The sequence below is a fragment of the Periplaneta americana genome, chromosome 13 (genome assembly GCF_040183065.1).
Source record: "Periplaneta americana isolate PAMFEO1 chromosome 13, P.americana_PAMFEO1_priV1, whole genome shotgun sequence".
NCBI lineage: Eukaryota > Metazoa > Arthropoda > Insecta > Blattodea > Blattidae > Periplaneta > Periplaneta americana.
Genome location: NC_091129.1, coordinates 96,397,804 through 96,420,371, shown reverse-complemented (window position 1 = coordinate 96,420,371; position 22,568 = coordinate 96,397,804). Strand labels below are relative to the sequence as shown.

Here is a 22,568-nt window from a genome sequence, read left to right as displayed (position 1 = left end):
GTCATATAAAGAAATGGCAATTTAAGAATATAATGCTAGAAGTCGCTCAGTCCATTTGGCCATTCTTCTGTCACGCTGGATAATATGGGTGGTCCTTTGTTTCAAATCATCTATAGATGTAGGCTCTGTCTGAAAAACATGCTGTTTCACAAATTCCCATAGAAAGAAATAAAGGGTGTGAGGTCTGGTGACCGTGGAGGCCATGACAGGTCCACCTCGTCCAACCCTGTGCACACCGAACATCTCATTTAGTTTCTGGCGAACTGTTAGAGCATAATGTGCCGTGTCCTCATCTTGTTAAAGCCACATTCTTATCCGTTTGTTCAGTGGCAAATAATACAGGAACTCCATTACAGTGCTGTTCAGCAATCCCCCATATGTGTGTCGGTTGACATATCCATCAAATAAATATGGTCCCACAACCATATCACCTAGTATTACACACCACACCATAACTTTTCGAGTACCAGGGTTGTTAGCTTCACGCTCCATCTTGGGTTTCCTTTGGACCCATATCGTGCATTTTGTGTATGAGCGTGCCGATTCAAAAAGAATAAGCATTCGTCACTGGACAAAACTTGCTGAAGGAAGGATCGATTAGTACGCAAACGCTACGTCATTCAGTTGATATGTACGCCTCTTGCATTTTATGTAAAAGTTGTAATTTGTAGAGGTGAAAACATGCAGATTTCAATATTCTGCGAACAGATTCCCAACGATACCACTTTCTCGAGTCACATAGCGCACTGATCTTTCAGGGCTAGTCGTCATCTTCGCAATCACGTCTATTGAATGCTGTCCGTCAGTAACAGATTTGGGACGAAAAGTGGAGAATTCTAGCGATACAAAAGGGGAATATTGGAATATATACTGCCAACTTAGTAGTTCAAAATGAAAAAAACCACTCAGATTACAAATATCTTGAAGGGAACACGTCATTTTGTTACATAATTAGTAATATTTCCGATTTGTCAACTGACTTGTGTCACTCAGTATAATAATAATAATAATAATAATAATAATAATAATAATAATAATAATAATAATAATAATAATAATAATTTCTTATACAGGAACATCATTTTATTTTTACTTAAATTTTTATTGTATCTGAGTTTTTGACTGTACTTCATTCCCACCCCTTCTACTAACGAATTTCAACCGTCCTCCACACAGATCAAAGACCGCATATACAGTCATAGTTGCCTTACGGTCATAGTAAACAATATGTTCCAAAAATATGTTCGCGTTTTCCAGTGACGAAAGAGCTTTCAATATTGCATCTTTTCCATTTGCCTACGTCGCATCCCCGTTTCCCCCACCTGCTTCTATTCGCCTCTCTGTAAATGCTAGTGGCCGGGCTGTCTTAGCTCTTTTCTGAGAACATTAATTTCTGTTAGGAATTTGACGTCTACGTAATATTATACCCATACAATTGTTTAAAATAACTTAAATAAAAGGGCCTCGTTAAGTAATTAACTGTCACGTGATTTCCTCCCTTTCTACGACGCTGCGACATAACCACTTAGACGGACAGTAGATAGCATGTCTGAGTAATTTTATCTTTTTCGGATCGGGCAGAAGTGGAGATTGAATTTACAGTACGTAAGGTCTCTTTTATAGAGTAGGTACAGAATTATTTTCAACATGAGTTACTGATACGAAGTACGACCATGGTAATTGGAATTACGTACAATAATCTATAGTGCTATAATATGCACATTACAACTGAAGCCTGTATCGAAATGAACGGCCATCATTTTCAAAAATGTGTTTTAATATCCATATTATGATTATTTTTCATGCTCTATAGCAGTCTTGCGATGGGGACTAATAATTGCGAGCGAGAGCTATTTTATGCCCGCTGCGCGCGCGCGGAGCTCTTATACCGGTAAACATTGCTAAAGGATGTACAGTTATTAGAACACAGCGCATCATGACGGAACGGAAGCGCTTAAAGCTTTCAAGGAAGAGTGGAAGATACAATATTTATGCTTCGAACATGGCGATGAAGTCCAGTGTTTGTTGTGTAAAAAAATATCATTCGCAAAAAAAAAAAAAACATAATATTACATTATACAACGAGCCTATAATGATAATAATTAAGAAGCGAGTATGGATGTTTATGAAACGAGCGCAAGCGAGTTTCATAATTTTCATACGAGCTTCTTAATTACCATTATAGACGAGTTTCATACGAGTTTTGCTCGACCATATTTCTAACTTGAAATTATTCAGATGTATACATTTTATTTGTATCTGACAAGATCGGAAGTGACCTTGTTCTATGTCGTGAATTGTGAGATGTGCGCAGACGCGAAAGTATTGATTTTTTCCTAGGAACAATAATGTCATTGACCTTCATGTAATCCTGTTAAACTTGATATAACCTTGATTATTGAATTCGACATTGAAAAACGAGATGACAAATTGAATTTATTTGAATATTATTTACAATTAACGCTAATTATTATAGTAACAGAACGTAACCTTCTGCGACAGTATTGGATTTCCAGCCTCCGTGACTTTTCGCTAATTCTCTTTCGATTGCATATCCGAGAATAATCGATACTTGCGGTTTTATAACGGTACAAAGCTGACTTGTCATTGGCAGAACACCTGTAAGCTGAGTTGTCATTGGCTGAAAACACCTGTACTTTAATGAGTAGGTATACTTTAATGACATGCATTAAAGGACTGCTACCAGGTGTATAATTACTACATTTCGGCATGGTCGAGCATAAAACGGCATTATGAGACGCAACATGAAAAAAATATATAGGCATTATTCAGGAGAAGAGAGAAATAAATTCATTTCGGAATTGACATCGAAGGTAAATTGATTTATATTTGGGTCAGTAGATAGTATCTAGATTCCTTTTAATTCTTTATTTTAAATGTATTGTTGATGTTTTATTTGTTGCTTGTTTCTGGATATTTACTTTGATTAGACTACGTGTTTCTTTAATTTAGAAATAATATTTTATCTTTGATTGCACTTTAACTTATACTATTACTAAACTCAAAATGCTAATTCACTTTTATTCCAATAACTATTTTCAGGATTTTGAGCAAATATGAACTAAACATTTTGAAAACTTTGATGCAAGGAGCTTTTTTAGTAACGTCAATATAAAATAGACTTGAAAATATAATTTCAAAACTATTAGACCTAATTGCACAAAATTTTGTACAGATGATATTATTATAGATCTGTTTATATAGTTTAAATTTCACAAATTTTGGCCGAAATTGTGGAAGTTTTAAAAGTCATACATATCCCCTTAAATGATTGACCCCAAAAATTACGATGGCTCCCAATATCTTAATTTAATCAATTTGTTTTTTTCGTGTTACGTGCATCTCACAAATCACTCTAAGAAAACTCATTACATAATCACGACTGGAGAATAAGGACTACATTTTCACAATCACACAATCAATATACTCTATTTCAATCAATATTGCCATTATTATTTTTTCAACAAATAGTCAAAAATACTTAGAGCTCACACACTTCGACCAGGTAGACCCTATTAGTTTCTCCTAACCAATGAAGTGAAGTATTTACATAATAAATAATTGCGTTTTACAAGAAAATGGTTTACATACAATTAACTTTTCCTATTTCTCTTTTTGTTCCTAAAAAACCGTTCCCTTTGCGAATTGTTTATATATGTACATGTATATTAAATAACTGAGTAATTAGCCCTATTACATAGCCAGAAATTTAGTAACGCAAGTTATTGTAATAATTGCTGCCTTTATTCGCTGCATGTGCATGTACATCCCTGTTGTCTACGTCACAGTGGATGCGCTATGCGCTCGTGATCAAGGTCGAGCTCTTCTACCATGATTGGGAGCTAATATCGCCTCATCCCTGCTCTATAGTGTACAATAATGTGCTGTAGACAGCATAATATACACTGCAAAATGAATACGTCCGCATGGAAAGCTCAGTTCGTGAGTAAAAACACTCATTGTTAATACTGTACTGTATTTTGATTAAACAAAAACCTAATGAAAATTATCAAACTCAAAATCTCGATATTTCCTAGTTTACGTAAATGGATGAACTACTTTTCTTCCCTCCTATACCTAGTAAAGTGATTTGTTTGTATTTTACACCAGTATCATCGAACTGCAGTCGTGGAAGGGGCTAGCAAACGGTGTTTCCGGTTCTTAATAGTTGATCCAAAGGTATAGCCAGGTTATATTAGAAATGTTAGTAAAAAATAAAATGATGTCTCTATATAATTGCAATGAAGTTTGAGAGTACGATGGTAAAATAAATGTATTTTGAGGGTATGTTGGAAAAAAAATTGTATACCACTGGACTAGGGCGCATTGACTAGGATCGAGTGGAGGGTGATGTTTGTTTTGTTTTGACCTTAGCCTTGCGTATAGTTCGTTTGATATGCAAACTGGAGCTCTCACCGCTGTGCGCCAATACTAATGTTAGCTGAAACATGCTCTTAGACTCATGCCGACGATTTGTACATACATCCTTGCCTTGACTTCTAGTAGGCGGATCACATTAGGCCTACTGTTTACAGACGTTTTGCCTGAACTGAAAGAAGACGGACGATCGCCCAGAAAACTGACGGATTGGAGCTTTGTTTTCAAGTAAAACATCAGGCAAGTCCTTAAATGTTAAAGTATATCCGTCTTAACCGAAGACATTCCCTCATCATCTCTCGATTATTACGGACAGAAAACTACGATACAACTATATTAATTCGTGGGGTGGGGATTCTGGAACTACTGCCACAAGCCTCAATCTAATGTCATTTTTTTGTACTAATGACAGTATTAAAAATTTCAAGTTAGTGTCTGTATCCAATCGCAAATAATTACGTCGATCACCAGGTTTATGACGTAATTTCAGAAGCTAATTTACAACGAGAGATTGGGTGTCAACGCTTCTCAAGTACCGGCAGTCTCAAAGGTCATGCATACAAAGTAATTCTCTTACCTGTACCTCACAGTTGATGATGTTTAACTCACCTAAATCTCGATTACTAATACTGCTCTAACGAAATGAGAATCTGTGACCACACCGTGTGTTGAAGGCCTTTAAATAATTTTTATACTGTCAGCATGATTGAGTTGGAATCAAGATTAGATAATGATGAAGCTTTAACTTTGAACATTGTGGAAATGCTGAAAATAACAAAACAACAGTGATTCAGGTGAAATAAAATTACATTTAAATGACTGGGTAGCGGCCTTCAATTTCAGTGCGACATAAATCTGAAAACAATAACAATAATTTCAGTGGAGTCTACTTGAGCAAGATGGGGCATTTTAAGTGAATTACTTCTAAAGTTAAATAAAACAATTTAAAGTGAATCAAAAGTGCATTTGAAGAACATTTTAGAATTTGCTTTATTTACACTATTATTTTTCTGAAAATCTTTGGGTTGGAAGCTTCAAAATGAGGAGTCATTCATTAAAATCCGTTCAGCCGTTTTCCCGTAATTTCCATTACCAGTTAAAATTATATATACTAGACTGCTCGGGAAAAAGAGAATAAGTCAAAATATACAACTTTTCAGTACAAGCAATTTAATGGTTTACAGTCTTACTGTTTGGTAATGTTACATACTAGAAAACTGATCGTATTTTAATTGAATAATTATATTATTTTACTTACATTGTTTATACCAGTCTGTAGAACATGTCATGGTGCAACATAATATTGACTTATCTTATTTTGGCCATTTTTTGACTTATACTCTTTTTCCCGAGCAGTCTATATATATATATATATATATATATATATATATATATATATATATATATAAAACCTTACCGCAACAATGTTCACCGCACAATAGTAGACTGGAGCAGCTTACCTGCGGCAATCTTTCAGGGTGGTCCTCTTAAAATCAATACATTTAAGGAAAGGCTGAGAAGATTGGACTGAAAATGTAATTGTAGGTGCAGTGTAATTATTTAAGTTGTGTCATGTACTTAATTGAATTGATGTATAATTAAGTTGATATGTAATTATTAAGTTGATATGTAAAATAATTAAGTTGATTTGTAATTAATTAAATGATATGTAATTTAGTTGATATGTAAATAAATTAAGGTGATATATAATTAATTAAGATGATATATAATTAAGTTGGTATGTAATTAATTAAGGTGATATGTAATTATTTAAATTGGTAATAGTTGGGTGAAATAGAAGTACTTATAAGTTAGATTTACTTTTGCTTATCGTAGGCGTTATTATGGAATAGTTTTTAATTATAGTCCTAGGTTTATAGCATCTGCTATTTATAGATTTACGTTTATTTTATTTTATTTTATTTAGGTTTATTTTATTTTATTTCATGTAATTGTAATTATTGTACATTATATCTCACTGCCACCGGGTATATACCCAATTGTAGTGTTAATAAATACATACATGCATGCATACATACATACATACATACATACATACATACATGCATGCATGCATACATGCATTCATACATACATACATACATACATACATACATACATACATACATACATACATACATACATACATACATACATACATACATACATACATACATACATACATACATACATACATACATACATACATACATACATACATACATACATACATACATACATACATACATACATACATACATACATACATACATACATACATACATACATACATACATACATACATACATACATACATACATACATACATACATACATGCATACATACATACATGCATACATTACGCGTACGTGTTGACCATATTCCTCAAGTCTTTAATGAGATTTTAAAGAGTGCACAACAGAATGAAGTTAAGTAAGGTTATCGAATTTTTCTTTCGTGTATTGTTTTATTTTTGTTCTAGTATCCCTTCCGACGAAATAAAATATCGAAGACTGTGGAATTATTCTTTTGCTCTAGCTCACTGGATCATAAATCATTAGTCAGCCTACGATTATATATCTGGACTGATTTTCAGTTATAACATTCTGTATAAAATATTTACAATTCATTGAAATTAATAACGTTTTAAATTTATTATAGCAAAAAGATATAATACAAAGTCACAACAGACACACCATCTCCATGTTAAAAATACATTCGCACTCGGTCCATTTGCCTTACAACCGCTTGTTGTCTCTTTTGGTAATTTCAAGACGTATTCCATTTTCGGGCCTGAGCACTAGTTCCGCTAAAATTTTAATGTCTTCTCTTTTGTCCAGACAACTCCACTTGTAATTCCGCAGTATGTAGGACAACACGGTCTTCTCTTCCAGAAGAGCGAACTTCTGTCCTATGCAGTTCCTGGGCCCCGCGCTGAAGGGGATGTAGGCATATGGGTGTCTGTTCACTACCCTGTCCGGAAGAAAGTTGTCGGGGTCGAATTTCTCAGGGTTTGGAAAGTGTTGGGGGTTCCTGTGCAAATGGTAGATGTGCACATGTACTGTTGAGCCTTCAGGTACTACGAATCCGTCTGTAAAACAGAATTACATTGTTTCTTAAAGGTATGAATTAAAATTGAAACGTCGTAGTCCATAGAACCCCTATGTGACGAGCAGTCTTAGGAAATTCGTACCAAATCATTGCTTTCAGATTGAGTGCAGCAGGCATATAGATCTATTGCACTAGCATACTATACTCTGTTCACATAAACAACTCACAGTATATCCGCAACTAATGATGGATGACTTGAGTCACTACATTACAATAATATGCACAATAGAGAAGCAGTTTAATTACGTACTAACATTCGCAGTGGAGTTGTGCAGTTTAATGAGCGGTTTGCAAAGTGTCAGAAGTTAAATTCTCCAATCACTAGAAGTTGAATACAATACTTCAAGAATTAGCTGGTAATCATAGCAACAAATGGAGAAACACTTCACTGGAAATTAGTTAGGTTTTATATGGCGCGTCAGTTACTGGAAATTACGTAATGTGGAAATTTAATCAACAAAACGAATAGTAGTTCAGGAACACTGTGCTATGAGAAAAAACACGTAGAATATTTCTTTTTACATGGAAAATCAGCAATGAAGAGAAACCATTTTCTTAAAAACCTGAGTCAAGTATACATAATTATTTTCGATATATTTACATATATTGGTATGCTGAAATATTCCTTCAAACAATTGTGTTCTACTGCAGTCAAGGAATGTGGAAATGACTGAAACCGTGAGATACGTGGAAGAATAATATTGTTTAAGTATATTTAACAATTCGCAGAAATCCCATTAGTCATCAAAGAAAATATGAAAAGTATCCTTGAAAAGAATTAGGGGTTTTAATGTGATGTGCCACATATGACATGCACTATTAGTTTCACAAAGCTATTGTTAACTTGATGATATAGACTAGTAAAAAATACTATATCATATTTCAGATTTATCCTCTGACTAGTCATACCCGTGCGCTTCGCTACACTTCTTAAAAATAAATATAAAATAATTACATAATTAAAATAGGACATTTGGCCCAAGGAACATTCGTATTTGATAGAAGAATAAAATCGTTTAATGTGTTACTTAATTAAAATTGTATTTAAATAATTAAAATGCGATAATTTTGGTCTAGAGAGCACCCATTTCATGCAAGGACAATTCCTTTAACATAGTTCTTAATTGTTATTACATGCAAATAATTAAAATAGGTAGGATAATTTGGTTCAGGAAACATCGGTTTTTGGTGCAATAATAATTCGTTTAACATTTTTCTAAATTAGTTTTGAATGCTTCCTTTAATAAATCACTCCAAATTAATGTCAATATACAATGGATTGTGTACGAAGATCATTTTTATGTCGGTCTCTCTGTGCATCTGTTTGCTTTGTTAAGTTTATTTTATTCACGCTTTAACATGTGTGGTCATGTCGCGTGTTTAGAATGTTTGGGTCTATCAGTAGGCCGTTTTTACTCTTGTTGAGTTCCTGTTTCTGTTGTATTGTAGATTGCTTGTGTTCATGTAACTGGTTATAGACTTTGATTGGTGTTGCTCGTGATAATACTGTAAATTATTGCGGTTTGTCACTTTGCCCTAGTACGTCATTTTAGGCCAACCTCCCCTCCCTTTTAAATGTTTTCCTTCTCATATCACCATTCATTCATTTCTTTCAATCCCGACCAAGAGCTCTGTATTTCGATTTCTGGCGCGGACAGTGGAAGAGATTTATCTTCCGTCCACGGAATTGGGTGTTTGTCCCTTGTCAAGTGCCGTCTTGTGTTGTCGCAGCGGTGGTCCTGTGCCATTTTGTTCCTGGCTGTAGATCAAAAGATAATTTCCTACCCTGGTTTGTTAAGTCGCTAATACAAAGGGAGGCAAACTTACAAAGAAATACGTAATTTTCTTCGCATTTCTGTGAAGTGTGGATACCCAGAAAGTCTTGTGTCTTGCGACATTAAACTATTTTGACTTCAGAAGCGGAAGATTTACCAACAAACACGACAGAATGACCTTGTTTATACTGTGATAGCACAGAACGAAAGAAAGCCATTAACATGTTATCTGTCCAACGATAATTCTGTTAAATGCGAATCAATATTCATAATGTTTATTTTATTATATGCTTCAACATATCTGGATGCACAATCAATACATGTCCCTCGAAGCAATTGAAGATAAAATTAGTGTCACAAAATAACACAGAAACGTATTGCTCACATGTTGACAAGTTTTGAAACACTTCATTTCACTTATCATGCAGCGGGTTATCATCCCATGTACAGTTTATTTCCTAACCCATTAGTCAAAGTACGTACACATGAAAGTGGAATAATTTCCTATGTACTTGGATAAGAAAATGAAAGTTTTATTTGCCGCTTCACACATAATGCATATTCTTCATAATTCCAAAAGTATATACTTTATTTAATTCATAAATTCTACAGTTATTTAATTAATTTTACACAAGTTAACTTTATACTGTATATAGCTAGAGCTACTAATACAGAGCTTTCGCTTCGAGCCTAGGCCAAGACATTGGGCCTAATCTCTGATGACATTTTGTATTGGTGTGTACTTTTGAATAGGGTTGCGAGAAGTGTGGGGATTGGGTGAAAATATTCATGCGCGACCAGACATCTTCCTGTCTTTCTACATCTATCTATAATGTGGTACTGTTCTGCAATTTGCGCCATAGTTAGGCATGGCTAAGAGGACTTTTAACTTCCTGGTGACAGGAAGGTATGTGATATTGCTTCCGTGATGAAGGGCTAACATAAACAGATCCTTCTACAGAAGTTATCACATTAGCAACGAACTAAAAATATGCATACCCTATGCGGCATATAAATCAGCTTGAACACAGCGTGAAAGCCGTGAGGCTCGAGCCCACCCAATAATTTTTCGTATTATTATCATTATTATATGTTAGATTTATTTATTTTAACTTCTAACTCAAGTTTTTGAGCACACACAATGTTTTAAAAAAATTACCGCCACTGGCCTGTAATATTGTATTACGAAGTATTGTCTACTCTAGAGTAATAAAAGATCAAGTGAATATGAATAAATAGAAACGTACCTAACTGAATATCTTCAGTAGTTGTTCTTCCAATTCCCGGTACACTGGGAAACAACCTCAGAGTTTCTTTGATGACGCATTCCAAGTATTTCATTTCATTCGCGTCCTTCGTGTTGGCGGGACGATTAGATCCTTGAAAGATATTCTCTTGTTCCTCGTACGCTTTTTCCTGTTGCAAACGATAAAAAAAACACAGAATATTATATCGTAGAATTGTAACCATTGCAATTTTGGGGAGGGGTGGAGAAAGAAAGCTTGAAATTATTAAAAAACAATTTCCCATTTATTTTGAAAAATTAAGTGTACTTCATTTGAGTATAATAGTATAATTGTATTTTGTATGACAACTATGCTGAAAGGTATTCAATGTCAATTCAAATGGCAGCATCCAAAGTTTTACAACGAAAGTGCGGAAACCGCAAGAGCTCAGTTATTGTGATGTAAACTGCTGATTATCGTGGTGACAATTACTCTGCGTTTTCTTAGTTTGGTCAATACAGTATAACGCTTGAAAAATCGCACATTTTGTACTATTTTTGCACACAGTCTTCGTTGAATCCACAGGCTGCGTGCCCTTACCTGCGCTATAAACTCTCTGTTCCACTGCTTGCATTACAGTAATAGCACTTAGGCCTACCATGGAAATGTTATTATTATTATTATTATTATTATTATTATTATTATTATTATTATTGTTATTATCGTCCATTATCATCATCATCTTTGTGCTTACCAACAGCGACTAGCAAGATAAGGATGGAATAATAATAATAATAATAATAATAATAATAATAATAATAATAATAATAATAATAACAATAATAATAATAATAACAACAATAATAATATCGCGTCTCTCAGACAACTGTAAGGGAAGCTGATATTTTTTACTTGGTTATTTAAGGACGCTGTATGAACTATGTAGGCCTACAGTAGACGAGGCAAGATATGTCATGCGACATTATTGTGTGATGTGCCTATGTCACCAATGAGTACAGGGTTGTTTCCGATCTCTGATAACAAATTTCAATTACATTATGTGCGTCAGGAGTCACACGACACCTGAACTGTGGCGCGAGGTGACAGACCAGTAGTGAATGATCTTATAGTCAGAGTGCACGGCGACTCACAGCAGAAATTCCCAAGAAAATCTAGCCTTTTTGGAAGGAGTACATAACAACTCTTTCCGATACAAAGTACAGTTAGGCCTAAGAGAAAATAAAAGCAGCCTGCGATAAACGAGGTTTCGTTATTTCCAAGAAAGGCGTCTTCTGTGTACTTAATCATATTTGTAAAACTCAAATGGAATTAATTTGTATCATCTCGTGGGGTGCGGCGACTTGTGAAGGGGGGTGGATTTTCTTGTTTTTTTCCACTCTGGAATTAATCCCATCCGAACTTTGCCAGTCTTATTAGGTACACACAAGATGCCTTTCTTGGAAATAACGAAATGACGTTTGTTGTAGTCCCCTATGATTTTCACGTAACTGTAATTGGCATCGGAAAGGGTTGTTATGTACCCATTACAAAAAGGCTCGATTTTCGTGGGCATTGCTACTGTGATACACCGTGCACTCTGATTATGAAATCACTCACTACTGGTCTGTCACTTCTCGCCGCAATTCAGCTGTCGGTGTGATTCCTGACGCTCATGACGTCATTAAAATTCGTAATCAGAGATCGGAAACAACCCTCTATGGAGGGATTTTAGTCTGAGATGAACTTCCGTGTCGGTAGATTCGTTTTATATTAACCATCATGAAACAAAGTCTCTTTCTGATAGTTCATTCTTGCCCTCTCGCCCAGATCAAATGACAGATCTTATCTCTTCATCTGTACTGGGTTATTTACTGCCCATAGAACTAGTGATAGACAGTATTTGGCGAGATGATGCTAAGGTTTATCCTGGGCCTTCGTGAATTTGGGCGCTTCCAATTATTCTGTACTGCACTTCAGTCCAAGAACAGTACAAGATGCCGAATATTTAAACCATTATGCTGACCAAAAGATGAAAAAGCGAAACGAGTGACTATCACCACGTTAATCAGCGACCCATAATTAGCTGTTATCCGAACTTCATCATAATCGAGCTCTTGTGGTTAGCGCACATTCCTTGTTAGAACTTTTCAATTTTATCATAGTCTAATATTAAAATGATTGTTGTATTATAAAACTGAAATTAATACTGAATATTAGTAGTCCTAGTAGCAGAGTGTCAAAATCTTGAATATTTTCATACCTGATACTCGGGATAAAGGCCCAACATACAGAGAGCCCAACACATAGCAGCGCTTGTTGTGTCGTGTCCCTGCAGAAATGAGATAAATAAGAACATTAAGAACAAAATATACAGTTATACACAGACTATTGTCACAGTAATTTGTTGATCGATCTAATCTTAAACAAATTCACTTTCATATTTCTCTCCATATTCATTCAATATATACCTCAAACATAAATGTATCCACTTCTTCACGCAACTCTTCGTCGGTCAGTTTGGTTCCGCTTTCTGATGCTTCTATCAGCATATCCAGGAAAGCCACGCGTCTCTTTCTTCCTGAAATGCAGTCAGTTACATTTCTGAACATCTTATCACATTCGGTAAGGTTATGAAATGTTAATTTCAGTAAAACATAGTTGAATAAAATTTCTGCCCTATGTAGCGGTGCTTAACACAGTCCAAACGTTTTCGAAAGTTTTAGAGAGATGTCCATTACCTTGACAACCACCATTTGACCACTGGATTAATCTAGGCCCTAGGGTCAGTGAATGGGGTTCGTGATCCTAAAGTACGCTCGAATCTGGCACAATCTTCCTTGGACTCATAGACTGTGTATTTCCGAGGTTTTCTACACCTATAAGGGGAATGTCATATAGCCCTATAACGAATTTGAGGAATTTCAAAGACTTTAGATAATTGCGCAATTTATAGATAGTCGTTAAATAACCGATTTAAAAATTTCATTCTTGCCAAGAAGTTTGAGCAGTTTTAGTTTACGGCTATGCCACTTCAATCGGTCTATAACTGCTTAGTAATTTATGTCATTCTTTCACTGTAATTTTTCTTGAATTTCTTATCAAATAAGAAGTTCATAAACAGTTTTTTTTTGGGGGGGGATTCGTTCATTTGTTCACTTCACAGATCGTGGGTTGTAAACATAAGATCCATAATTATTCGACTGTTGCTCGTGGCTGCAAGCGAGGTACTTTTCCCAGGTAATCGAATTCTGTCATAAATAAATACAGGAAACATAAAAAACTTACACCAATTAGGTTCAGTAGTTGAGGAAAAAAATCGATTTATGCTTTTGAAATGGACTGTTCGAATTTCTTACCCAAGTCTTGGTCTTCGTTCCCATTTCTCGAATCGAGTGATATTTTGTAATCTGCTTTACGTTCCCTTATGACCTATAAACATAGAAAGCAAAATAAATATAGTTTCAAAATTGATTCCAAGTATAATAACTATTAATTTCATTAGGCTTACGCGTAGGGAAATATGGAGGGAGATAAGAGAGAGAGAGAGAGAGGGAGGGAGATTTAACATGACGCTGTGAGTTAAGCAACAGGGAGATTATTATTTTATTGGAATTACAACACATTTTTCTGATAAGATTACACTTCCCACTTAAGTACAAAATAGTTGTTTACGGCACAAGTGTTAAAATGACGTCTTATTTCGTAAGTAAGGGATATTTGTGAATCGAGGCTATTCCACAAGCCGTTCTTTCGTGCTGGCATAGAGGCGGGATTGTAATAGTGGATCTTTAACCCATAGCCAAACGGTGCCGTACACCCTTTGACACGGAAAATGGTCGCTCTCCTGTAGCATGAATTTGTCGTTCCGGTTAACGCGAGATATCGAGGATGAAATTAAGTCGTAGTAGCGACGTATCTGTATGTCAAGAAACGACATATTCTCTACGAAGTCTTTATAGCTTAGCGATAGAGCTCTTTCTTTTCGTTACAAAGAAGAGCTTCGAATCTCTCTATGTAAAACGCACGCGTGTAAACATAGAGCGCACGATGATTCTCGAGATAGTCCGAGGTGGAACTTGTTCTCTGAACAGCGACCAATTTCCGTGTCAAAGAGTGTACTTCAGTGGTAGAACATTGGAGCACATATCAAAAGGTTCCCGGTTGGAATCCGATTGACCCATAGGCTTATTATTTTGTAATAACTATATTTCATTAATCAATTAATTCATATATATATATATCAATAAAATAATTCCTGAAATAATTTTATTTAATTTGTTTACGTTTCTTAACCAAAATGTCATTTTTAAAAAGTAGGGCTACATTTATTTGAACCACTTTGTTGAGATTGCCATTGTGTTAAATCTAGGGAGAAACAATTGACAATCGGGACCAGCCTCATGGTCTAGTGGTCAGAGCTTCTGGCTATAGTTCATGAGATTCCCGGTTAGAGCACAGGAATTTTTCCTTAAAGGGGATTATTCCTATGTTCGTCCATGGTCTGGAATTTAGGTTAAGTTTAGATTTAAGACCTCTACTGGCACCACATTATCATAATCATCCTATCATATCATCGGGGTAATGTAACTCCGCCTTCCAGGCGCCCCAACATCAGAAGTGAGTTACAACAAAGCCACGGCCAGGAGAGAAGACCAGAAATGTCGAAAAGACAACCTGGTGGCATTGGATTTAAAAAAAATTGACAATTGGCGAACAGTTGAAAGGCAGTGTTAAAAATATCTTTCTCACGCTACCATATTATTATAGTCAATTTTTAACACACTTATCTAACATTGATAGATCTACATATTTCGAATATAGGTATATATGGTTGAGTGGAAGAGAAGGCCTGATGGCCTTAACTCTGCCAGGGAAAATAAAACTATTACTATTAAAAAACTATTACTGTCTACAGATACATGATGAATTGGAAAATGGAAAAGACATGTGACATTTTTTGCCATTTTCACTTTTTACTGGATTTAAATTCAACAGAGATGAACACACAATATAATGCAAAAAGGTGACATGTAGTGGCACAGTTTATGAACGAAACAGCAGTTAGGAATTCTTGGCAAGATGCAAAAACGGGACATGTGCAGCACATATCACCTTTATGCAATATATGAATAATATTGGTAGGTCTATCTGTGATCAGCTGGTGTTGGCAGTCTGGTTTCAATGTTATGTTGTATATATTCAAAACTATGACATAGTACTTCCCAATTAGGCGTTCGTCTTTGCCCTTCGATAGGGACTTTGGCCAAATAAAACTACTTGTCTTATTAGCGATCAAAAATAACGGTTGAACAATATGGAGAACTAATACTAATATCATCAACTTCTGGCAGGTTTGCTGTCACATACTTCAACTCTGAAATAACCAATAACTTTTAGTCTTGGTGAGAAACTTACTACAGAAAGAACTGTCTTTCAGATGAGTGCTCTGGAAGACATGCTCCAAAGAGTGAAAAATTAATTAATTTGAACATATCTCATTTGATAAGCATGTGAAGGGAAAGTTGACAGCAAGACCTTTCATGATGGACTCAAAAAAATATTCATTCACGCTCCTTAAGTCCAATGCTCAAGACATCAGTCTTCCAGCTTAAAATAGCCTACATGAAATGGAAATATTTCAATTAATGAGAAAATAATGTGTGATATGATGCTGATGGATATGAACTTTATAGACCTTTTACAATCGGCTCTAACATCACAAGGGAGAGAACAACATTCTGACATAAGCGACAGTGAGTGAAGAAGAAGAAGAAGAAGAAGAAGAGGAAGAAGAAGAAGAAGAAGAAGAAGAAGAAGAAAACATTAAACATAGAAAGAAAGTCATGTAAATCAAAAACTTAACTGTACTGTATTGTAATGTATACAATTTAATAGAGAAATGGTACTAACTTATAATTCGTAACAAGAAAGATATTTAACAGATCCTCGGGAAAGTCATAATTTGCAAGAAGATGACATGTAAATCATAAATATTTATTTTTATTCCCTAGTCCAAGAACACACAGCTTTCACACTTTGTAAAATCAAAACAAGTAGACTGACACATCTGACTTAATTGTAATATGTATATGTACAGAACATGAGTTAAAAGAATTAGAAATTTGTATTGTCTCCAGTAAAACTTTTTTATGTCATATGTCAACTTTTTGCACCTTTGCTTCACATATGGTGGTTTAAATATTTTATCAACCTCTGCACATTAATTTTCATACAAAACATTATGCTATTTTTCCACTAAAAGAATCGTTATTCAACAGGATTATAATATTAAAGAAAAAGATTCCTTGATCACACCATTGCGCTTCAATATCGTTAATTACAATGCTATAAAATGCTATTTTCTCTTTCCTTTTCAACACAACAAAACTCCTTTCGTACAAACTTTCCGATAATCAAAGTTGAGGAATAACCAATAAATTTTTAACCTACAGCTTTCCTTGATTGCTTTTCAGAGTACATTAATCTCTGAAGCTTCATGCCATTACGAATAGATATGCAAATCATTTCTCTAATATATGGTGGGGACACACCTTACCTTGTTAGTGAATGAGTGCACTATGTTAAGGCACTCATTGTATTTCTTTCCTGAAGAGGACAGCCTGAACAGAAAATCCGGATGCAACCATGGACAAACCATCCTCCACAAGGTCAGTTCGCTCATACTAAGGAAAAAAATTAAAGAGCAATCACATGAAAAGCAAAGAGGATTACTATAGGCCTACTTCTATGTAATGCATGACGAAATAGAGGATGAATCTGCCAAGAATAGGAAGCGAAAGAGATTTAAGACAATATCGAGATATTGTGTTACAGTATAAATTTAAAATCTCTCTCTATATATGTATACAGAGTGGTTCAGAACTTAGTTTTAGACAATCATTCGTGAAAGAGCCAGTGACAACGTGTAGTACTGTGCATTAAAGAAACGATTCAAAATGACACTCCCCTTGTTCTACACAATACTAGCATTGCCAAAGCACTGCCTGTTGCATTCGTTCAAGAATGCCAGGTGTAGTAGGAACGTAGTTACAGAGTCCCAAAAATCCGTGGAAGATGGGCATGGCCTAATGTTTAGTCGTTTAAGGCGCTTGCCTGCCGGTCTGAAGTTGCACTCTGGCGCGGGTTCGATCCCCGCTTGGTCTGATTACCTGGTTTGGTTTTTTCCGAGATATTCCCAACTGTAAGGTGAATGGCAGGTAATCTATGGCGAATCCTCGGCCTCATTTCGCCAAATACCATCTCGCTATCACAAATCTCATCGACGTTAAATAGCCTAGTAGTTGATACAGCGTCGTTAAATAAACAACAAAAAAATCAAGCGTATTAAAGTTCGGTGATCGTGCAGGCTAACCTCGTTCTGGGACACCTCATGTAGAACTCATTCTTGATGTAGTGGGAGATGAACCGTCCATCAGCACACGTGCCATTGCATGCCGTATTCCTTTGGATCAGAGCTCAGTGCTGCGGATTCTTCACGAATAGGTTAACAGTTGCATTTCTTTTATCCGTAACTTGTTCAGATCTTAACCCTGATGATTATTCACGAAAGTCCAGTTTTGCGAGTGGTTTTTATACCAAAGGGCAGTGATACCATAATTCGCGAGTTGTGTGTTGTTCATTGATGAATCAACTCTGACACGGGATGATATGTTTAACACACGCAACCAGCACATTTGGGACAGGGTCAATCATTTCAGTCCGCTCTCATCAAGTGCAATTTAGCGTCAGTGTATGGTGGCATCATAAACTAGATTCACATGTTTTGCCAAGTCGCTTAACCAGGAGACATTACAGGAACTTTTCGGAAAACAGCTTGTGAATTTTATTAGAAGAGCTACTGCTTGAAGTACGCACTAAGATTATGGTTCCAGCATGACGGAGCTCCTGCACATTTCAATCTCGTGCCAAGGCGACATCTGATGGGAAAATCTGTTGCCTCATGAGTTATTTCGGTTCCGTTAAATATCTGGAAATGTGTGAGTAGTAGTAGTAGGGTTTAAAAAGGGCGCGTCAGCATCTATGGCTATTTGCGCCCTTATCTAAAATTCTTTACACAACAGAAACTATACAATAATCAGAATGCTTAAAGAACTAAAAAAAACGTTGTCACGATTAAAACGAGGTACACAAATGCATTTTCAACAGGGTGATGCATAAAACATTATAAAAATCTGACCTTAACTAATATTTAAAAAGAGGTAAAATAACAATACAAATGCTACCATAAATAAATTATCTGGCGTATTTCTAAAATACTTGGATGCAAAAGGTCCGAATGTCAAGTTTGTTAAAAAAAACTTATATACTAAATAACAAGTGTAACCTCCGGATGTAAAGGGTCCGGAGGATAATTAAAACGGGTCAAAAACTAAATCACCCTGTCAAGTCCATACTCGATAAAAATCTCAGGACTGCATTTGTACAATTAAAATCATTTCCAAGAGCGTCACGAAGAGTCGGCCGAATTCCATATTGCCGACGGACACGGTCATATTTTCTACAATGTAATAAAAAATGTTCCACCGTAAGTGGAACATGGCATAGATCACACTCCGGCTGAAGCTCGCCACGTAGCAGATGGCCATGTGTCAGATAACAGTGGCCAATCCTCAACCGGGTGAGTAAAACTTCTTCGTGTCGTGACGCTCTTGTGGACGAATCCCAAACTCGAACAGTATTCTTTATTCTTCGTAATTTGTTTTCCTCTTGTGCAGACCATTCTCCTTCCCATTGCCACCATATTCTACATTTCAAATAATTTTGTAAGTCTTGCCACCTCTCGCGCCAATATACCAGAGTGCCATTCGTGGCACCATCTTTGGCTGCAGCATCTGCGGCCTCGTTCCCACGAATTCCGACATGGCCAGGAATCCACACTACTCCAATCTCGCAATCAGAGCTTAGGAGTGTGTGGAACAGCTGCTGAGTTCTTAACACAAGGGGATCCTCTGAATAGAGACACTGCAAAGACTGAATGGCACTTAAAGAGTCGGAGCAGATTAGGTATCTGCCCCCGAGGTTCTCGAATTAAAAACAATAAAACTCTGTAAAAAGCATATAATTCTGCAGTAAAAACACTGGTATATTCGCTCAGTTTATATTTAATTATCTGTCCATTTGCAACGAAGGAGCAACCAACACAATCATTTACTCGGGATCCGTCAGTATAAACTAAAGAATAATTTGGATATCGGGATAAAAGTTCACTAAAACGAAGCCTATAAACAAAAGCTGGTGTAAAATTCTTAAAACTTTGGCTCAGACTTACATCAAACATGGGGCGTCGCATAATCCACGGTGGAGTGGTGGTGTATTCTAGTGTGCGAACGGATGGTAGATCGACGTCGAGCTCAGAGAGCAGTTCACGGAATCGCACACCTGCTGGACGAGGTCTCCGTGGATTTTCACTGTATCGGCCGTAAAGAGACGAATGATGGAAAGAGTCGAAAGAATTGTGCTCAGGCTGCGAGCGGAGTTTAACCGCATATGAGCACAACAAGACATTATGTCGCCGATACAGTGATGGTTCCCCCGCTTCACAATACAGGCTCGCTATCCGACTCGTTCGGAAGGCACCTGTAGCGAGTCGTATCCCATGATGATGGATAGTGTCTAAGAAACGTAGCTTAGATTTATTTGCTGAGCCATAGATAAAACAGCCATAATCCAGCTTTGAACGGATAAGAGAACGATATAGACGTAAAAGCACTATGCGGTCTGCACCCCAGCGAACCCCTGACAAAAGGCGTAAAATGTTTAAAGATTTTTCACAACGCCTTCTCAAATCACGGATATGCGCCTCCCACGTTAATTTATAATCAAAGATAAGGTCCAAAAACCTCGCAGTGTCTGTATATTGCAAATCCACTCCATTAAGACGCAGTTCAGGATGTGGATGGAGTCCACGTTGGTTGTAGAAGTGGACACACTGCGTCTTTTGAGTGGAGAATTTAAAGCCATTGCGAAGAGACCACTCCGATAGCACATTGATGACCAGTTGCAACTGTCGACCGATAGATGGGAGGTATCGGGAACTGTAATATAGACTGAAGTCATCAACGTACAAGAGAGAAGATACTCGGTTACCTACACAGTGGGCAATGCCATTGATCGCAATGCAGAAAAGAAGAACACTTAATACAGACCCCTGCGGAACGCCATTTTCTTCGAGATGTTCGTTAGAAAGTGTGGTGCCTACTCGAACTCGGAAATACCGCTCTGCCATGAACTTCGCAATAAACGTTGGCAGACTGCCACGAAGTCCCCAGTCATACAGGGTTTGCAGAATTCCAAAACGCCACGTGGTATCGTAAGCCTTTTCTAGATCAAAGAAGACCGCCACAAGATGTTCCTTCTTGAGGAAAGCATCTCTAATGGCGGTCTCCAGCCGAACAAGATGGTCTGCGGCGGATCTGCGCTTGCGAAAACCACATTGGATGTTAGATAATCGGTTTCCCGATTCGAGTACCCACATCAGGCGTTTGCTTATCATCTTTTCCATAACCTTGCACACACAGCTGGTGAGACAGATTGGCCTGTAATTGCCAGGTAAAGAAGGGTCCTTTCCCGGTTTCTGGACTGGAATTACAATGGCAGAACGCCAAGCAGATGGAAATACACCCTCAGTCCAGATTCTATTGTACATAGACAGAAGAAAAGATTTTCCAGCTGGTGGAAGATGACGAAGCATGCGGTTATGGATGTTATCAGGGCCAGGGGAGGTGTCAGGGGATGTGTCTAGTGCCGCCTCCAGCTCCTCGGATGTGAACGGTGCATTGTAGTGTTCAGTGTTGTCAGATTGAAAATTTAGGTTTCGTTTTTCTGCAGTATCTTTGATTTTCAGAAATTCCGGGTCGTAATTATTTGAGCTGCTTATTTGTGAAAATGTGGTAGCAAATATTTCAGCAATGTCTATTGGACTGGTGGTCGTTACTCCATTGTTTAGAAGGCCCGGAATTACAGAACTACGTTTCCCCATTATTCGACGGACTTTGTCCCATATGGTGTTAGCTGGGACGTTGTGTTTCAATGAACTGACGTAATTTGTCCAGGACGTCTTCTTAGCATCGCACACAATGCGACGAGCTTTGGCTCGAAGACGTTTAAACTGGACAAAATATTCTTGGGTCGGATGGCGCTCAAATTGGCGTAAAGCACGTTTGCGGTCACGGATTGCATCTCTGCAGGCATCCGTCCACCAGGGGACAGAGAAGCGTTTTGGCCTGCAGGACGACCGGGGGATAGATAATTCCGCTGACTTTATAACCACATTTGAGAAATGGTCTACTACGGAGTCCACATTTTCATGTCCGTTATCATCGAATGATATGGACTCCGAAAATCCGACCCAGTCCACCTTTTTAAGAACCCAGTTTGGAGATCGAGATTCCGCCGGACGGAAAGCGGACATACGCATTCGAATGGGATAGTGGTCACTACCATGTAGGTCGTGAATCACAGACCACTCGAAATGCGTGGACAAAACTGGGCTACAAATGGAGATATCTATCATGGAGTATGTACCGTAAGCTAAGGAGAGATGTGTTGCTTCCCCTGAATTCAGGGTAACAAGATTTAGACGGGTACATACCTCTGCTATTTTATTTCCTCTGTCATCATCGGAATTTGAGCCCCATGAGTGGTGGGATGCATTAAAATCCCCCACTACCAGATATGGAGCAGGTACCTGCGAGAAAATGTCTTCAATGTCATGCACTGTGAAAGGTGTATATATACAGAGACTATTGAGAACTGGATGGAAGGTAGAGTGACTCGAGCGGCTATGCATTGATGTGGGCTGTTGATGTTGATAACAGAGGAAAAGATACTTTGGCGGAATAGGAGAGCACAACCTCCGTTGGCACGAATACCGGCAAGGTGATCGTACCGGTGAACGTAGTATCCCGAGATACTTAGGGAGTTTTCGGGCCGAAGGTGTGTCTCCTGGAGACATAAAATAGCAGGGTTTTCATGATAGATCAATTGCTGTAGTTCTGTATATCTGCTGCGTACACCGTTCACATTCCACTGTACAAT

The 22,568-nt window shown here is 37.1% G+C and overlaps 2 protein-coding genes across 3 annotated transcripts in view; both read right to left on the bottom strand.

Annotated features, from left to right (window-relative positions):
• Positions 1–5,105, bottom strand: part of LOC138712136 (cytochrome P450 4C1-like) — a 39,330-nt gene extending 34,225 nt beyond the window's left edge. Inside the window, exon 1 of one of the 2 annotated variants that reach the window (XM_069843600.1) lies at positions 5,008–5,105. The gene's annotated coding sequence lies outside the window, so the exon portion shown is untranslated. Of the gene's footprint in view, positions 1–4,975 lie in introns of both variants that reach the window. The other variant, XM_069843601.1, reaches the window with a different exon arrangement.
• A 1,923-nt stretch (positions 5,106–7,028) lies between these two features.
• The window catches only part of LOC138712140 (cytochrome P450 4C1-like), a 41,742-nt gene continuing 26,202 nt past the window's right edge, over positions 7,029–22,568 (bottom strand). The window contains exons 7-12 of the mRNA XM_069843606.1: positions 17,068–17,194; positions 13,868–13,940; positions 12,980–13,089; positions 12,772–12,840; positions 10,533–10,701; positions 7,029–7,490 (exon numbers count right to left, since the gene is read on the bottom strand). Coding sequence (XP_069699707.1) covers positions 7,138–7,490; positions 10,533–10,701; positions 12,772–12,840; positions 12,980–13,089; positions 13,868–13,940; positions 17,068–17,194 — 901 coding nt within the window. The 3' untranslated portion in view covers positions 7,029–7,137. The remainder of the gene's footprint in view (positions 7,491–10,532; positions 10,702–12,771; positions 12,841–12,979; positions 13,090–13,867; positions 13,941–17,067; positions 17,195–22,568) is intronic.